The sequence below is a fragment of the Desmodus rotundus genome, chromosome 5 (genome assembly GCF_022682495.2).
Source record: "Desmodus rotundus isolate HL8 chromosome 5, HLdesRot8A.1, whole genome shotgun sequence".
NCBI lineage: Eukaryota > Metazoa > Chordata > Mammalia > Chiroptera > Phyllostomidae > Desmodus > Desmodus rotundus.
Window position 1 is genome coordinate 98,409,107 of NC_071391.1, and position 17,665 is coordinate 98,426,771.

The 17,665-nt window shown below is 39.9% G+C and overlaps 2 protein-coding genes across 9 annotated transcripts in view; one reads left to right on the top strand and one right to left on the bottom strand.

Moving 5' to 3' along the window:
* The first annotated feature begins 68 nt into the window (after positions 1-68).
* On the top strand, positions 69-16,728 carry C5H2orf49 (chromosome 5 C2orf49 homolog). 5 transcript variants are annotated; one of them, XR_011651223.1, is made up of 6 exons: positions 79-226; positions 2,168-2,334; positions 6,106-6,232; positions 6,379-6,481; positions 8,256-8,330; positions 16,064-16,728. XR_011651223.1 is itself a non-coding variant. In XM_045204697.2 (5 exons), exons 1-5 carry the CDS (start codon positions 125-127, stop codon positions 8,310-8,312), a joined length of 576 nt encoding a protein of 191 aa, XP_045060632.2. In that variant the 5' UTR covers positions 69-124; the 3' UTR covers positions 8,313-11,520. The 5 variants fall into 5 exon arrangements, 4 of the variants coding, with proteins under 4 accessions (XP_045060632.2, XP_024427581.2, XP_071077611.1 ...); XM_045204697.2 differs by lacking the exon at positions 16,064-16,728 and having other exon boundaries at positions 69-226; positions 6,359-6,481; positions 8,256-11,520; XM_024571813.3 differs by having other exon boundaries at positions 6,106-6,481.
* The window catches only part of FHL2 (four and a half LIM domains 2), a 74,557-nt gene continuing 70,960 nt past the window's right edge, over positions 14,069-17,665 (bottom strand). For all 4 annotated transcript variants that reach the window (XM_045204696.2, XM_053924085.1, XM_024571811.4 and 1 more), the window contains exon 6: positions 14,069-17,136. In XM_045204696.2, the coding sequence (XP_045060631.2) occupies positions 16,985-17,136 (152 nt within the window). In that variant the 3' untranslated portion in view covers positions 14,069-16,984. The remainder of the gene's footprint in view (positions 17,137-17,665) is intronic.

Consider the following 17,665-nt stretch of genomic DNA (forward strand, 5'->3'; position numbering starts at 1 on the left):
GGAGGAGCGCACGCGCGGCGCACCTAGAGTGACGACAAATTGAGTCCCCGCCCAAACGTCACTTCCGGAACGCTTACTTCGCGGAGCTTTGTGGGTAGCCATCTGAGGTCTCCTGGCGACGACGATGGCGGGGGATGTAGGGTGCCGCAGCTGCACGGATTCGGAGCTGCTGCTGCTGCATCCAGAGCTGCTCTCCCAGGAGTTCCTTCTCCTTACTCTGGAGCAGGTCGGGCCGCCTGGGCGGGTGGGTTGGAAGAGGTGCTTGGGTCGGAGTCCGCCCGAAGTATCCTCTGGAGGCGGACACACCCGCCGCTGTCGCTCCTCCCGCCGGGTTTGTGCGACTCTTCACGCAGACTGACCTAGCCCCCCCCCCCCCCATCCGGAAAATAGACGTCTTTAGCATATCAGGAATTCCTGGGAATTAAGAGTTATCTTCTTGGGTTGTGGATGGCTCGCAAAGAGGAGTCTAGAAGACCTCTGCGGCCTGTATGTAAGCAAGGGCCTGAAGAAGAGAGGGACTGGGGAAGAATCCAAGAGGAACGGAAATGAAGGGCAGTCATCGGGAACTGTTAGGGCTGCAAAGCATCGGAGAAATTCTCCATTCTCCAAACTCTCACCTTAATTAAAGATGAGGAAACTTGAGTTCCAGAGAGGTGAAGTGCCTTACTTAAGGTCACACCATCGGTAAATGCGGTAACTGATGTAGCCAGGAGGAGAATTCGGGGTTCCGGGCTCTCAGTGTAGCGATTGCACTTTTTCAGCTAATGTGGCCTCTGATAGTAGACGAAAAAGAAGACAAAAACTGATAAATTTTGTTTAAAGTGGTAAAGAATTACTGAACGTTTCCTTGGGGTTTTATGTAGCACGTTTTGGTTTTCTTGTGTTTTCTTTTCAGTACTGTACTCATTTTATCAAGCCCCACTGCTAAGTAGATTATTCTAGAGATGTCAGTTACCTTTTACCTGTGTTTCTCAAACTTTTTAGGTACATCAGAGTCACCCAGGGCTTCTTAAAACACATATTGCTGGGCTTCATCCCCAGACTGCACCATTCAGTAGGTCTGGGGTGTGGCCTGAAAATCTGCATTTTTAACAAGTTCTTGCTGCTAGTTCAGGTGCCACAGTTTGAGCACCTCGGCCCTTGATTAGTGCTTCCCAAACTAACCTGCCAATGGGTTCTTTGGGAATGTTGTCTAAGAGAACCTCCAGGGTTTCCACATATATCTCAGCGAGTACAGGGTGAAAATTGATAATACAGGATCATCTAGTATAAGATAGAAACGCTGTAAAATTTGTGCTTCTAAGTTTTGAAAGGAAAAAAAGGAGTGGGGGAAGTTTAACAGAGAACATAGATTGTTTTGTCAGTTCTACTAAACACGAATGTTTCCAAGCCTTTCAGAATTGCAGTGGTGGACCCATGATCCTCATTTTCCTTCATAAATCCAAACTCTGTAGCCGTAGGTAGTCCTGTGTCTCATAATGTAGTTTTCCATGATGTTGAGAACAGAGTGGAAAATGAGGGAGAATGAGGTGATTTAGATGGGGAGAGCCAGGCAGTGGCTGGAAGCTACTGAAGCCATGAGGGCAGGTTTTAATGACATAGTGTTATCAGTACTATCACCTGTGAGGTGACTGCATTTCCATGTGCAGGGCCATTTGAAATCTTGGTCTTTGTCTTCAATTTAAGAAGCAGTATTAAAGATTCATGGGAAATAATATACAAAGTGAGGCCTGCAGTCCACTAATCTGATCATGGTAGTAACACTCTGATAACATATTTTGACAGACTGTGATCATTATCGTTGTTAGTTTTCTTTTGCCCAGTTTTCCCAGGAAGTCATCCATTTTCAGTTCCCTTCATAGACTAGGATGATGCCGGTGGAAATGCTCTTATTGCCTGGTACATTGGCTGAACGCTTATGGACAGCAGTCCTTGTCACACTGACCATGGTGTTTATGATGAGGCTGAACCTAATATTTACAGAGCTTAATCCGTTTATAATACTGCCTTTTCAGTGTTATATAGGACCCTTAAGCATGTGCTAATTGTGACAGCGGGTTTTATAATTTGTTATTTAAGCAGCAGTGTTTTGCCTTGTTAGGTAGGAAGTTGGTTAATTGTTAAAAGAAGGATGTTGTTTTGAAATTACTTTTGTTTCCTTCCACAGAAAAACATAGCTGTTGAAAATGACATAAGAATAAACAAAGATAATCTTACAGATCTATATGTTCAGCATGCAATACCATTGCCTCAGAGAGATTTGCCAAAGAACAGATGGGGGAAAATGATGGAAAAGAAAAGAGAACAACATGAGCTAAAAAATGAGACTAAAAGGTACTTATCAGTGGTTCTTATTTTTATCTTATATAACTAAATAATTTTGCTTTTATTTTTCTCCCCCAGGTAAATTTAGGTTAAAAAAATTTTATTTACTCAACAACTATTGAGCACCAGGCACTGTATGTATACCATGAATAAAACTGACAAAATTCCTTGCTCATATTTTAATTGGAAAAAACATAATACAAAAATTAACTAAAGTATATGGTATGTTACATGGTGACAGATGCTAAGGTGAAACGAAAGCAGTGAGAGTGATTATGGTTTTAGGTAAAGTGGCCAGGAACAACCTCACTGTTAAATGTCACTTCAGTAGAGAGACCTAGGAAGTAGAGAGCAAGCTATTGTAGCATTCCATGCAGAATACAAGAATAGGGGTCAGGAGTATGCCCATCATACCACCACCAACAAAGAGTCCCAGGGCTAGAGTGGAGAGACCCTTAGGGAGAATAGAGGAAAGAGGTTAATTGGGGGTGAAGGGAGATTGTCAGATCATGTAGGTCATTGTGAGAACTTTAGCTTTACTGTTGAGTAGACACTGGAGGATTTTGAGCAGAATGATGACACCATCTGATGAACATTTTATGATGAACATTTTAACAGCGTCGTGCTGGCTGCTGTGCTGAGAAGTGATTGAAGGTGGGGGAGGAGAACAGGGAAACCAATTAGGAAGGAGACTGCAGTAATCCAAACAGTAGTTGGTGGTGACTTTGACTGAGGTAGTAGTGGACTTAGTAAGAAGGGGTTGGGGTTTGGGTGTATTTTAGAGGTAGAGCTAATACCATTTGCTGAATTGTGAGGGAAAAAATGGAGTTAAGTAAAACTCTAAGGTCTTTGAATAATAAAGAAATTAAGAGACTCATTTACAGCTTCAGGGGCACTCTTTAAAATTTTTTAATTTCAGAAAATTGTCATAAAACAACAAGCAAATGAATTTCCCTTTTAAAGTTACATTTGACTGATCAGTGTAGTTGGTTCGTTAATGAGAAAAAAGTATGCAAAGACCCTCAAGTGGGCTAGTTATTTCTTTTCCTGTGTCTCTTTTATTGCAAGTGGTGCTGTTCAAGTGGTACTGAATTTCCTTTTAGAGCTTTCTGTTTGTAAGGTACTGTCCTGGGCAGTGTGCTAGTGACAGTGGAAGAAGATGGAGTGAAGGAGAATGCTAATTCTGAGTTGATTCCTGGTTTTAATCTCTAGTTACAAAGAATGAAAACTCATGATTGGTAGGGAGATTATTCCCCAAGGGGTGGAGTAGTTGAACAATGCAACATGTATGCTCAGAGTCTTTTGGAAAGTAAATAAATGTACAGTCTCCGCTTTTGAACACATTCAGTTCAGATTGAGCATTATTTTAACTTGATGGTTGCATGTCGGTAGTGTTAACTTCACAAATGTATGGACTATGCTGTACGTACTTTAATTTACTTCTGTTGACTCTACTATGAAGTATTTTCTTTTTATCTGCACATTCACTTACATTGTCCTAAGCAAAGCTTTTAATCCTGTTATACTTCATATGACAGTCCCTTTTATTAGATCACTCAGTGTCATTTTGGAAAGGATCTTTGGCTCTATTTTAAAAAATCACAACTCAGTTCTTGTACCAGAGCATTAAAGCTGGAAGAATCTAAGAGATCATCAGGTGTTGTTGAATTGCTCATTATTTTATCTCTGAAGGAACTGAGCTCTAGAGAAATGCTGTGACATGTCCCAGGTCACACAGAGCTAGGACCAGATCTTTATTCAAACTTGAATGTGCCTCTTGAATCTTAGATTGAACTCTCACACGCTGATGCATCTTACTCATAGTCCTTCTGTTTCCCTTCTGCAATGGCAGTGAATGTATGGTGAGTTTACCTTTCATCTTCTACCAAATGATTGTCAGTGGTGACCCAAAAATTGGTGAGTTTGGCCAATCACCTGGGATCTGGTTAAAAGGCAGATTCTGAATTTTTTACAAGGTCCCAAGGTGCTGCTGGTGCTGCTGGTTTCTGGACCACACTTGGAGTAGGAAGGCTGGAGAACTCAAGTTCTTCTGACATGTTTGTTTAAAAGGTTTTTATCATAAATCTTTTGTTTGACTTGAGGTATAATGAGTAATGAACAAATGAATGTTTTTATTATCTTTACAGTTAAGAGTAGAAATAAGATTTTCTGAAGCTAGATCTGAAGACTTGCTAAATTTTAAAATTAAAATTTTACAAATGTTACAGTTAGTTTAAAAAATGCCAGTCCAATTAAAAACTGGGCAGAAGATCTGAACAGACACCTCTCCCTAGAAGACATACAAACGGCTCTCAGATAAATGAAAAGAGGTTGAACTTAATTTGTGTTAAGGAAACCCAAATCAAAACCACGAGATAGCACCTCACACCTGTTAGAATGGCTATTATCAGCAAGACAGGTAATAACAAGTGTCGAAGAGGTTGTGAAGAAAAAGGATCCCTCATTCACTGCTAGTGGGAATGTAAACTGGTACAGCCATTATGGAAAACAGTATGGCAGTTTCTCAAAAAAATTAAAAATAGAGTTACCATATGACCCAGCAATCCCTCTTCTGGGTATCTACCCCAAAAACTTGACAACATTTATTCGCAAAGATATAAGCACCCCTGTGTTCATTGTAGCATTATTCATGATGGCCAAGACATGGAGACAACCAAAGTGTCCTTTAATAGAGGATTGAATAAAGAAGATGTGGTATATATATACTATGGAATAGTATTCAGCCATAAGAAGAGATGAAATACTGCCACTTGTGACGACTTGGATGAATCTTGAGAATATCATGCTAATGAAATAAGTCATTCAGAAAAAGCTAAGAACTATATGACTTTACTCATATGGGATATAAAGCTGAAACTCAGGCAGACAACAGTATGGTGACTACCCGAGAAGTGGGTAGGGGAGCCAAATATATGGTGACGAAGGATGGTTTGACTTTGGGTGGTGGGAGTATACAGACCAGGTGTCATTGTGATGTACGCTTGAAACCTATATGACCTTTGACCTTGTTAAACTGTCACCTCAGTTAATTTTTTTTTTTTTAAAGGAAAATGTCTTGGTTTCAGAGACCTTAATGAATAGAATAGAATGTTCTGTATCATTGTACATAGACTGCCACTATGGTAGTCTTGGTATAGTATTGTTGTCGTTTTTTAACATTCATTCATGTGTCAGTGCTGCAGGCCCTATACTAAATTCTGGGGGTTACATGTGAAACAAAAATTGTCATTATCTGTATCTTCCCATGGCCTTCATGGACCTCGGCAGGTGCCATTAAGTGTGTGTACGTGGGAAGGACAGCAGGGTTGGAGGAACAGTGAGTACACCGCAGAGGTCAGAGAGCAGCATGCGGGGCATGGGTGGCTTCCAGAGCCTGATTCTGGAATCCGAGACTAGTGAGGTCTCAGCCAGTCTTGGAATAGTTTTGTAATTTATTATGATTTCTAAGTAATAATACATGATCAAACTAACTTCATCAATAAGATGGTGATTTTTTTTAAATAAAATTTTTTTTTTTAGCTATTAGGAAATTCTGTTTTAAATTGTAGGGTTAGTTGGTAGATTGGTGTTTTAAAAATAACATTCTTGTGCATACAATAAAGCTATTTTTAAATTTCATGTCAATAAATAAAGCACTAGAAAATTATTATTTAGATTCCTCTATCAATAAGTTTGTTTTGGTCATTGTTTTAACTTTATATTCTAGTAACTGCTTTGCCATTCCAGATATTTTTCACTAATGTGTCTCTCTGATTTCAGGAGCAGTGCTGTAGATGTGTTAAAGAAAAGACCTCTCATTGTGTTTGATGGAAGTTCAACAAGTACAAGTATAAAAGTGAAAAAGACAGACAATGGAGATAATGATCGACTCAAGGCTCCCCCTCAGGCAAGCTTTACCAGTAATGCCTTTCGAAAATTATCAAATTCCTCTTCAAGTGTTTCACCCCTAATCTTGTCTTCCAATTTGCCTATGAACAATAAAATGGAACACAATAATAATGACACTAAACAGAACCATGACTTAACGCATAGGAAAAGTCCTTTGGGCCCTGTGAAGTTGCTGCCTTTGTCCCCTGTGGGAACTACTCCTGTGAAGTTAAAGCGAGCTGCTCCTAAAGAAGAAGCCGAGGCCATGGTGAGTGTGGGGTGGTTTCCATGCTGCTAAGAGACGGGAGTGATATCTCTGGGCAATTAGCTGTGCTACAACCTGCTTAACCCTTATGTGATCTGTCTTATTTTTATATCTCATTTTTGCTATGTCTGAACCCTGGAATATTGAAATTCATGATGATAACCTAATGCTCTTTTAAAAGTACAGGTGTTTTTTTTTCTGCTTAAAATGTGTAAAGAGAAAAAAAGTCTCCTAGGCACTCCAACTAGATTTTTCTCATTTATATCCTTTCAGTATCTTGGAACTAAAAGACATACTCTTTCTTTAGCAAGGACTCAACATGTTAAGTAAAATTCGTGCAGGGTCACATATTCAAGTGGCATTGTAGAGCTTGATCTTTGTTTTGCCCTTCCTTAAAACCACACAAGAGTCTTTAGGATTTATCACTTGCCTCCCCTGCCTCTCAAGTATTTCTACCCTTAGAGGTATAGAGGATGTTTGGGGGAATCTACGAGGTTGTGTTCTACTATACTTAAGCATTTGGATGCTTGGATTTAATAAGCTGGCAAATTTGATATAGTTACACGTTTATTTAGAATTTAATTATGAGATTATATAAACATCTAGAAGTTTTATAAACTATTCCTTGTCTAAGTCCTTTTTGACTGGTACAACAAAAAGTACCATTGTCTGGATGGCTCAAGCAACAAACATTTATTACCTATAGTCCTGGAGCCTGGGAAGTCCAAAGTCAAAGCACTGGCAGATTCAGTGTCTGGTGAGGACTTGCTTCCTAGTTCTTAGCTGTCTCTCACTTTGTCCTCACCTGGCAGAAGGAGCCAGGGAGCCCTCTGGGGGCTGTTTTATAAGAGCACTAATCCTATTCATGAGGGCTCCACCCACAGGACCTAATCACCCCAAAGGCCCCACCTGCAAATATCCCATTGGGGGTTAGGTTTCAACATTCTACTTTTGAGGGGGACCAAACATTCAGTCTATAGCACATTCCTGTAGTATATAGTTTGGCTTTGTTATCTTCCTATTGTATGTCAAAGGGATCAAAACTGAGGGTAGTCCAAACATTCTAAAATAGTAGATCCTGGAAAAAGAAAGCTACTATGTATTATCAGGCCAACCCTTAGTTCTTACATTAATTCTTTAAATCCTTTTAGCAATCCCATGAAGTAGACACTATAGTTTATCCCATTTCACAGATAAGAAAACAAAAGCTTAGGTAATTTTTAAAAACTTGTCCAGGGTTTTGGGGTTAATAAGCAATCCAATTGCATTTAGAATTCAGGTCTGTTTGGACCCAGAACATGCACTTCTTATGACACCGTGCTGCCTCCACACTTCAGCCACCTTTGTGGGAAAGAGGAGGAGGGTATCAATAGGAGTGGGAAGAAGAATCCACCTCAAATATTACAATATGGAGTGAGCTTCAAGGATCTTTTTTTTTTTTTTAAGCAATCTTTTCTCATATTAAGATCTTGGATTGTGAGATTGAGGGAGAACATGGTAGGGAGGAAGCAGTGGTTCTCAACTCTGAGTATACCTTGGGGTCCCCTGAAGGAGCTTCCAGAAAAATACAAGATCAGCGCCCTGGATGATTCTGATAATGCAAACGTTTGAGAACCACAGCTAGAAAAATAATAGCCAGTCTCTTGAAATCTTCCCACCTGATGGCAGCAGAGATCTACCGTTTGTATTATTCAATCTTGGTGGTTTAAAATGTTCATTTCAGTTATTCTCTGACATTTTTGTAAGTATAAGCTGATTTCTGTTCATGTCTTTTCAGAATAACCTGAAGCCCCCAGAAGCAAAAAGGAAGATACAGCACGTTACATGGCCATGAAGGAAAGTTTCCAAAAATGTAAATATAACTGTAACTGTAGTTTTCAAACAGGTTCTCATATATTGAAAGTATTTGCAGAGATCTTCATTTTTTGAAGTTTTCTTAAGAGTTTTAAAATTAGGTTCAGAAAAATAGTCTTTCCTTTCCCTCTCTCCCTGCCTGCCTTCCTTCTTTAAAAAAAAAAGAAATCTGCCTTTTATTCCCTGATTAGGAAAGAATTTCTTTTTTAAAAAAGATGTTATTTATCTTTAGAGAAATGGAGGGAGAAAGAGAGGGAGAGAAACAACAGTGTGTGGTTGTCTCTCCCATGTCCCCAACTGGGGACCTGGCCCGCAACCCAGGCATGTGCCCTGACTGGGAATCGAACCAGTAACCCTTTGGTTTGCAGGCCAGCACTCAATCCACTAAGCCACACCAGCCAGGGTAGGAAAGAATTTCTTTTTAAATGAATGACTTAGTATAAATCATTCATATTGAGTCAAATCAGTAAGCTACAAGTCTGGTGTAAAGCATCTGATGAATTTTAGGAATTCTTCTCATTAGTCTGTTTCAGTGTTTGGAGAACTTTGAGATTTTTTTAAAAACTCAGATATTTCAGAAGTTAACAACTTTTGTTTCCTTTCCCAAGCAAAGGAATATAACAGTTCATCACAGCATTTTAGTAACTACTGCCAAATTCATCCTCGAGGTTCACCAACAAAAGCGTATTTGTAGTGCTGCCAATAAACTACTCAGAATATACAAATAAAACTGCTGTTCTGTAAGCGCTTGCTATGGCTCCTTTCCTTAAAGCCAGGACAGAATTGATTTCTTGTGGGCTGACTAATCAATGTCACCCCAGGTCCACACTTAGAACATTCTTGTCATGAAGCAGCCCTGCCTCCTTCTCTTCATAAGCAGCTTGATCTTACTCTGTGAGCTCATGCATCTCTCCTTCCTAGGGTCTCAACGAGGCTGACTTTAAAAATCTTCAGGTGTAGCAATCATGTTAGAGGTTGTACCTGTTGGCAGAAAGTTTAGTGACTAGGAGGAGGGGAATAGAATTCTAGAATTTAAGAGAGTGCAGGAAGTATGGCATTGAAGGGAACAGAATAGGCAGGGAGAGGAGGAGGAGAAGGCACTGAAGTCAGAAGTCAGCGCAGTGACAGTAGAGAAGTGTCGGCTCCAGTTGGCGGGGGTCCTTGCTGGGGTAGCATGGACAGCTTTTCACAGGGCTGTCAGACACACCTAGTGAGGTTTCGTGCTGTGTTAAAGTGGTATTCTTCCGACTGTGTAATTGAAGTCATTGGGACAATAGGGTTAAAACTTCTATTTGTGAATTGTAGAGTCCACTTTCTGCTGTGTGTTTCTAACCAAGTGCAAGAATACTTTATACTTTTTCCCTTGTATGATTGATCTTCAAATTGGGATTTGTCTTTTCAATACTTTTTGAGTAGTCTCATTCCTATTTATATTTGTTAAAACAAGCATTTTAGTTCAGCTATTGAATAGCCTTACAAAAAATTAATTCAGCCTTGCAGGTAGTACTGTACTAAAATTTTAACTCTGCAGTTTTCAGTTATTCTGCCTTTATCTAGACTAAATCTGTACACGTAAAAACAAAATGGATACATACTAAGTGTTACGTAGATTGCTAAAGTTACAGTAAATTGCTAAACATACAGTTATCTGCAGGGCTGATGTATGTAATATTGTTGAAGGACAAATGTATTCCTATATATAACTATGTGAAGGGAAATTTTGAAAAGTGCAGATTTGAGAGTGACAAATTATATTTCATATTCAGTTTTCCCTTTTGCTTTCATCTGCTTTCATCTGCTCTCCTCTCTTAGTTAAGAGAGAATTGGCTCTTTGACAGTTTTAAGTCAGTAGAAACTTATTTTTAGTTACTCAGAATTAATTTTTAATTTGTATATTTAACTTACAAAGTAGGTTGGTGATAACAGCTGAACTGTGTAACATTGTTGCTTCAAATTGAAGTTTATATTATGAACATTCAGAATCAATGCTCATACAGCAGCATATTCTTGAGCTATTTTGAGTTTGAAATGTAGAGAACGAAACAATGTACTATGTATTATTACATAAACCAACGTCCTAGAGCACTGTGCCTTCTCAAGGTGCAGAGATACAGCTTGCCTTTAGTGTCTTTCTCCACATACTGAAGCCTGCTGAATGATGGGGATCTGAAGCAGAAGTGTTGGGAATCTCCTATTTGGAAGTGTTGCTTTGGTGAGCTTTGAAGTTGAGAAGGACTTGATTTGAATGGCTAACAACTTCAAAATCCTTTTTACTTATTAACATGGGTTACTACCATTGCTCTTGATTACTTATTCCAATAAAGCCAGTTTTTCTTATTATTGGGGTAGGAAAGTGAATGGCACTCATTAGTGAGTGGCTTCTGAGGTGCAGTTACAGGCACTTTATCACTTCCTGCCATTGGCAGGTGGTCTTGCGTTTTCCTTCCCTTCCCTCTTTGTCCCTTGTTTTCCTTTTTCATGTCCTCCTTTCCCATATTTTCACGTGCTTTGCCTTCTTCCTTCCTATAGATCCTAAGCTTCAGGCTTAGGTTTGCAAGTCATATTGTTTGGTTCTGCTTATTCACTGGGGGTAAAGATAGGCTGACCCCCCAGTCCTCTTACATTTGAGTGATCATAGACTGCTTGCTGCATGAGTTCTGGAGAGTCTGAAAGCTGTGCAGCACCAAGGCACAAAATTGCTTCCCAGTGGCTGTAAAGGCTGTGCAGTTTTCCAAAATAGCTTTGTTAATGTAGACAGTATCCAGGCACTTTGGAAAGTTGGTCCAACTACTACTATGACCCCATAATATTTTTGCTAGTATTAAAATTCTTTAGACTTATAATTATTATTTGCAACAATATTTTGGTTGACTTAAGTTTCAAAGACGATACTAAAACTGATGGAGAGACTCATTCAATAGCAATGACCTTTTTAAACTTACATTAAGTGAAACTGCCAGTAGATTAAATAACATGTAAGAGCTTCCTCTCTTCACTACTGTGCAACTTCAGTGATTTTTAGAGGCTACAAAATGGTCAAAATGTTTTTAAGTGTGCTCTTTTATTAAAATGCTTGTGCAGGTTTTGTAATTCAGTACAGAAAGTTTAACCTTGTAATGTACATTTTTTTGTATGTAAAAAGTCTTTTAAGTAGCCGTATCCTTATTTAAATAAACTGAATAAAATTACTGAGTAGGTCTGTCATTCATTAAAAAAATAAAATGGAAAAATACTCTGTAATGACTTGATCTCTTTTTATGTGAGTAAACTATATTGAAAGGTGTCGTTTTTTTATAGTAAAACCTTCTGTACCTGGATTGATTGTGCTCAGGTGCGGTTCCAATAATCCACCCACATCTTGGGGCCCCTGCTTTAGAAGGGAGCTTGGCTAGAGTAGCCTGCGGTCCAGGACACCCTGGGGGGGGACACGACACTGGGAGGGATGGAAGCACGTTCCCGAACCTCAACCCTTGTAAGCTTTCTTAACTGGTGAGAAGCCAGAGATTCAGTTGAGGGCTTATTTGTGCTTGGGCGATCTTGAGAGTTAATTTCTAAACTGGTATCTTAATGTTGGATAGTGAAGCTCTTAACTAACTTGGAAAAGCCTCAGGTAACCTCTATCTTGAAATTAAAAAGTAGATCTTTGATTTTTCTGTCTGGACAGAAGAGACCAAGGAAATCTTATGTCCATTTAGGTATTTACTAAAGTGTTTTTTTACTAACTGAAGTGTTCTGCTCTGTCAGTTGTTAAAATACTTGGTTGTCTTCTATATTGTGGTAGGAAAAAATGAAGGTGTGAATTAAGTTCCTGTTTCTAAAGAGAAGACAGGCAAGTGAACAGTGAATAGTGGATGATTGTAATGAGAGGAAGAAAATCAGGCCTAATCATGGAATAGGGATGGGGAAGGTAGGGTGAGAAACTACTGTAAATATAATGGTTGGGAAAGGCTTCTTTGAAAATTTTAAGGGGCAACAGCTATGGAAGGCTTTTATTAGGAAAAGCATCCTACATGTGGTAGATTGTGATCAAGCAGGTGCTTCTGCTGTCACTCTTGGGGACACCTGCTGCAGCCATGAGAAGAAAAAGCTTGCTAGAAAAATATGTCCCAGCTGACAACATCCACCCCAGTCTAGCTGTAGGTGACCAACTGCATGTAAGTCCAGGGCAGACCAGCCTGGGGAGTTGACTCACAGAATCGTGAATAGAATAGGGGTTCTATTAAGCCACTAAGTGTTTGGGATGATTTGCCTACCCAGCACTAGATAACAGACATCAGACTCAACAGTGAAGTGAAAACCCTGTTTTCATAGGTTTTTAGAACAAAAAGACTGGTGGGGCTCAAAACAGTGAAACTGGGTAAGGAGAGTAGTATAAAATAAAGCTGAAGGTAGGCAGAAGCCTTTGGATAAGTAGTTTGAACTAAAATATTTTTCATTTTATTTTTTCCATTACAAATTATTTATCTTTCTTTGACTAATAATTAAACCTTAGGAGACTGTAAAATATCAGTTATGATGAAAGGTAGTTTTATAAATATAAACACCAAATCGAGTTAAGCATTCTGTTCTATTTATTCTGCCCTGCTACATAATTTTTAAAAATAAACTTTCAAAATACAAACCTTATATTAGGTTTGTAGAAATACTACCAAGGCAGTGCTGAGGGTTTCCTTACACTGCACACCCAGTTCCCCCCATTACTAATTTGTTAATATGATGCCTTTGTTGAAATGAATCAATACTGAGATGTTATTGTTATCTAAAGTCTGTAACTTTATTCACATTTTCTTGGGTTTTACCTAAGGTCCTTTTTCTGTCCCAGAATACCACCTTACCTTTAGTCTTCATAGTAATTCAGTAGACTCATTTGGGCTGTGACATTTTCTCAGACTTTATAATGTTGATAGTTTTGGAGCATATTGGTTAGGTTTTTTTGTAGAATGCCCCTCAACTACTTTCCATCACCCTATCCCGGGAGTGTTCTCTACTATAGATACCCTTCCTCTGTGCTCTTAAAACATATCTCAATAAAACACACCCCACTGTAAAAAATGTAAAAGCACCGAAGAGCTTACAGACAAAAATCTAGAGATCACAAGAACTGAGCACAGTAGGCCATGTTGTTCAACGTGCTATTGAACACAGTGTGTTGTGAAGGAGAAGACAGCCCTGCAACCCACAAGATAGGAAACCTGGTAGCCATGACTCCAAAGAGCACCTGTCTCACGTGACAAAGGTGAATTAGAAGTAAACCTGCCCTGCTAAGCGGAGGGAAGAGCAAAAGAAAACAGGAAAATACAAAGGAAGAACAGGAAAGGGAAAGAAAGGACAGAGTGGGGTGGAGGCTGGAAGCAATCAAGCAGGCCCTCATACAGATTTGCGGCCAGATTTTATACTCCCAGGACGGCGATCGGAACGCAGGAGGGGACTTGAAAGTAGTGCTAGCCTGGCGGCGGCAGAGGCAATGGATTCCTCTCTGCAGGAAGACACTGCTCGGAAGCCTCAGGAAACGCCCACAGTTAACTTGATAAAGGCAGTGACTAGCACAAGTCAGAATGACCCAGGCATACAGGAAACTACCAAGTATGAGGTGCAGCAGAAACATCAGGCGGGAGAGACTGACCCCCAAAGCCTTCATATATTAGAGTAATCAAGTAAAGATCAAGCAAGTTTGCTTGCCATGTTTAAGGAAAAAAAGACCAGCTTTACATTAACTGTCCAGTATAGGAAACCATAAAAAGTGTAACATACACATTTTTATTTTTCACATATAAAATACTGTAGATTTTAAAATACACAAGTCGGTGAATTTATATACATTTTCATATGAGTGTGTGTGTGTTGTCATCACTACCCAAATCGTGACACAGAGCAAGGTTGGCAAACTGCAGATGAACAGGAATGGCTGTCTTCCAATACAACTGTGTAAAGGAAAGCAGGCTGTGGGCAGCATTTAGCCCAAGAGCCAGTTTGCCACCTCTAGTACAGAGCGCGCCCAGCATTCCAGACAGTTCCCTCCAGTCCCTTCCGACGCAGAGAAGTGACCAGTATTCTGACTTCTCTCTCCATAGTAGACTTTCACCTGCTAACATTTGTTTTATGTACTTTATGTTTTATTTCACAGTTTAATAGAAGTCCTTGTTCATAAAACAGCTTATCATAGAACTGTTATTTATAGCCAGAGCATCTGTTTAATGCCATGATTCCCAACTGGTAGAGGACTGGGTGGCACTGGGGTGGAGGCCCAGGCACACTGTGTGTGTCTACATCCAGACTCCCCTGAGGTGGGGGTGGAAGCGCCAATCTCAGTTCATTACTTTCAGGAATTTCCCCTTTATTTTTGGCTTTTCGGCATTTTGATATGTCTGGGTACAGATATCTGCATTTTTCCTACTTTGAGTTTGTCAAGTTGCTTGGATAATGTTTTTCATCAAATTTAGGCAAGTTTTCAGCCATTAATTCTTAAAACATTTTTTCTGTCCCTTTTCTCTCATATGTTGGTACACTTAATGGTGGCTCACATTTCTTTGGGGCTCTGATCTCTTCTCATTCTGTTTTTGTTTTTCAGATTTTATGATCTTTACTGATCTACCTGCAGGTTCACTGATTTTTCTTATTATATGTTCCTTTCATTCTTTAAACATGTTTGTAATATATGTTCAGCCAGGTCAGAGTTCTGCTTAAGCACTTTGAGCTCATGAGAATGTTTTCAAGTCTGCTCCACGTCCACTCCGATTGCTCCTGAGTGTGTGCAACCCAGTCCATGCCTGTAGTCTTCTGGATGCCCCAGGGATAGTAAGTGGGATCCCATGAGGGCTCTTCTCAGCTCTTCCTTCCCTGTTTTTCTCTGTTAAACTTCTGACTAGTCTGCCATTTAGCTTTTTACTACTAGTATCATGGAGCTACCAGCCCCTCTTAATTACTTGCCACCAACTATTGTTTTTGATAAGTTGAGTAATTGAAGGTTGGGTTCATCTAGTGCAGGGATGTCAAACTCCTTTTCACCGGGGGCCACATCAGCCTCTCGGTTGCCTTCAAAGGGTGGAATGTAATTTTAGGACTGTATAAATGTAACTACTCCTTATAAGTTAAGCGAGAGCTCGGCGCTGCCGCCAGGTAGAAACAAGGTGCCAGGCCACACTTGGCCCGTGGGCCTTGTGTTTGCCACCTGTGGTCTAGTGTATATGTGGTTTTAATAAGGAACGAGTAAGATGTCCCATGATGAAATCTGGAAAGTTTTCGCTTCATTTCTTTTTGGAATTATGCCATTTTTTTTTGAAAAGCACATTTGCAAGAATGCTTTTCCTTTGGTATTATGAAGTAGAAGATGGCAAAACAGCTAAAAAAGGCAAAGCCTCAAGCTAACCGTAACTCTGGAAGGCCTCTCAGACCTGATCAAACATTTCTCATGGTGGCAGCACTCAGCTTAAGAAACTTGAGGTGTGCCTGATAGGCGCGGATGGGACTTGATTTCCACCCGGTTTTTCTGTTGCATAGCACATCATTTTATAATATTGTATTGTCTTAGAAAACTAAGGACCAAAGGTTAATATTGTTACTATTCCAAAAAGAGAAACATGCAATGCCCCATCTCATAAACTGGCTCAGTGCTTGCAACTGAATAGTCTGCTTCAGAGATGATTTTACAGACTACTGCCAAACGAGGAGCTCAGAGTGTTATCTTTATGGCAGTTATTCTGTCTCTTTTTCTCTTTTTCACTTTCTTTTCAGAAACACTTACTGAAAGGCTTCCAGTATGCCCTAAGTTGCTCAGGTGTTGAGAATATACTGATGAACGAGATGTCACCTCTGGCCTCAAGGAGCCTGTGTCCTTTTGCAGTCCTGCACTTTATGGAAGAGAAGGCAGGTCAGTGGGAGATCCACAACTATGGGAAGGCTCCGAGCTCTGTCCAGTGACCCAACATCACCTTCATTGTCACCAGCTCATACTCTGGAGCTTCTGCAAATGGATCAAGTGCAGACTATTCAATTCCAAGAGAGAGTTTGGGAGAGGGGAACAAAGAGAAGACAGCAAGGAAGAGATCATAGTGCTGACTGAAGGTTTTTAAATAAAAGGTGTGATGCAGCTTTAGTTAACAGTGGCCCAGCCCACCAGAGTAGCACGTCAGTGATAAGTAGAACATGCAATAAGGTGTTGTTTGTACGTAGCACCTTAATGTTTAATCATTACTTCACACACTGTGCCTGAATAATTTTATTACTAGCCATATAATCTTGCTGCAGGCCTTATACAACAGGATGTTACACAGTTATAAATACCAACTCTTCGTTACCTTCTGTGGTTTGGAAAACTTTCAAGTTTGTGACATGTTAATGGACTTTAAAATTAAATACGCAATGAAAAAAAGATACATTTATAAAGATATTCAAGAGGATTTTGTACTCGGATTTTGCTTGATTATAAAAATTCAAAACCATCTTCCTACCTAATGATTCCATAAGGGTTTTCTCCTTCCCCGGGATGGAACTACTAATATAAAGGATTAAAGGGTTTTAACAAACGTGAGTACCATTGAGAAGCACAAGAGGAAAGTCTTGGTGTGGCTGGTGGAAACCAGAACACAGTGTTGCCTAGTTGAGAAGGAAAATATGTAAATCTGTGTGTGTCGCAAGCAGTAATTTGTGTTGACCTCAGATGTCTTTTCCGCAGTCAGGGCACAGGATGTCATCCCTTTCCGTGAGGAAGCCTCGGCCCACCAGTGACAGGGAGCACTTCTTGCAGTTAAAGCAGTCGTTATGCCACTGCCGTTCCTCAAAGGAGATGTACTTTGTGCCACCAAGTCCTATTAACAGAGACAAAAATAACGCCGAATGAAGAGAGGAAGGGAGCATTGCTAGTTAGACTCAGCACTGGAACTGAAAAAGGAATACTGGGTTGATCCATTTCAAATTTGGATTTCTGGGTCCTGGGATCCATGTAAAAATCAGACACTATACACAGCTTTGAGGAGCTCAGAAACATCAGAAGAAAGAGATCTATAAACTGGCTCCAGAACTATATGATAATACTATAATTATAAAGAGCCAATTGTGTGTGTATTTTTCCCACCAGAATGAAACTCACTGAGACAGCAAGCTGATTTCTCCCATTCTTTCACGCATGCCTCATGTTGGCACTGTTTTGTGGTTTAATGAATGAAATGTTAAAAGGGTGGTGGAAGAGGAAAATGCTAATTTTTTCTGTAATGTCCAGGAAAGACCTCACAAAAGAAATGTGTGGGTGTGGGAGCAGGGCACGGACTTTCTTGCAGAGGGGCTATCGTGAGACTAGCTACAGAAGCGAGAAGTTAGGTGGTTGGAGCTGGGGAAGAG

Excerpts from the sequence above, each read along its gene's own strand:
- C5H2orf49 (XM_024571813.3), top strand. The coding sequence starts at position 125 with ATGGCGGGGGATGTAGGGTGCCGCAGCTGCACGGATTCGGAGCTGCTG. Across the intron at positions 227-2,167 it reads TTCTCCTTACTCTGGAGCAG|AAAAACATAGCTGTTGAAAA; the intron begins GTCGGGCCGCCT and ends TTCCTTCCACAG. Across the intron at positions 2,335-6,105 it reads CTAAAAAATGAGACTAAAAG|GAGCAGTGCTGTAGATGTGT; the intron begins GTACTTATCAGT and ends CTCTGATTTCAG.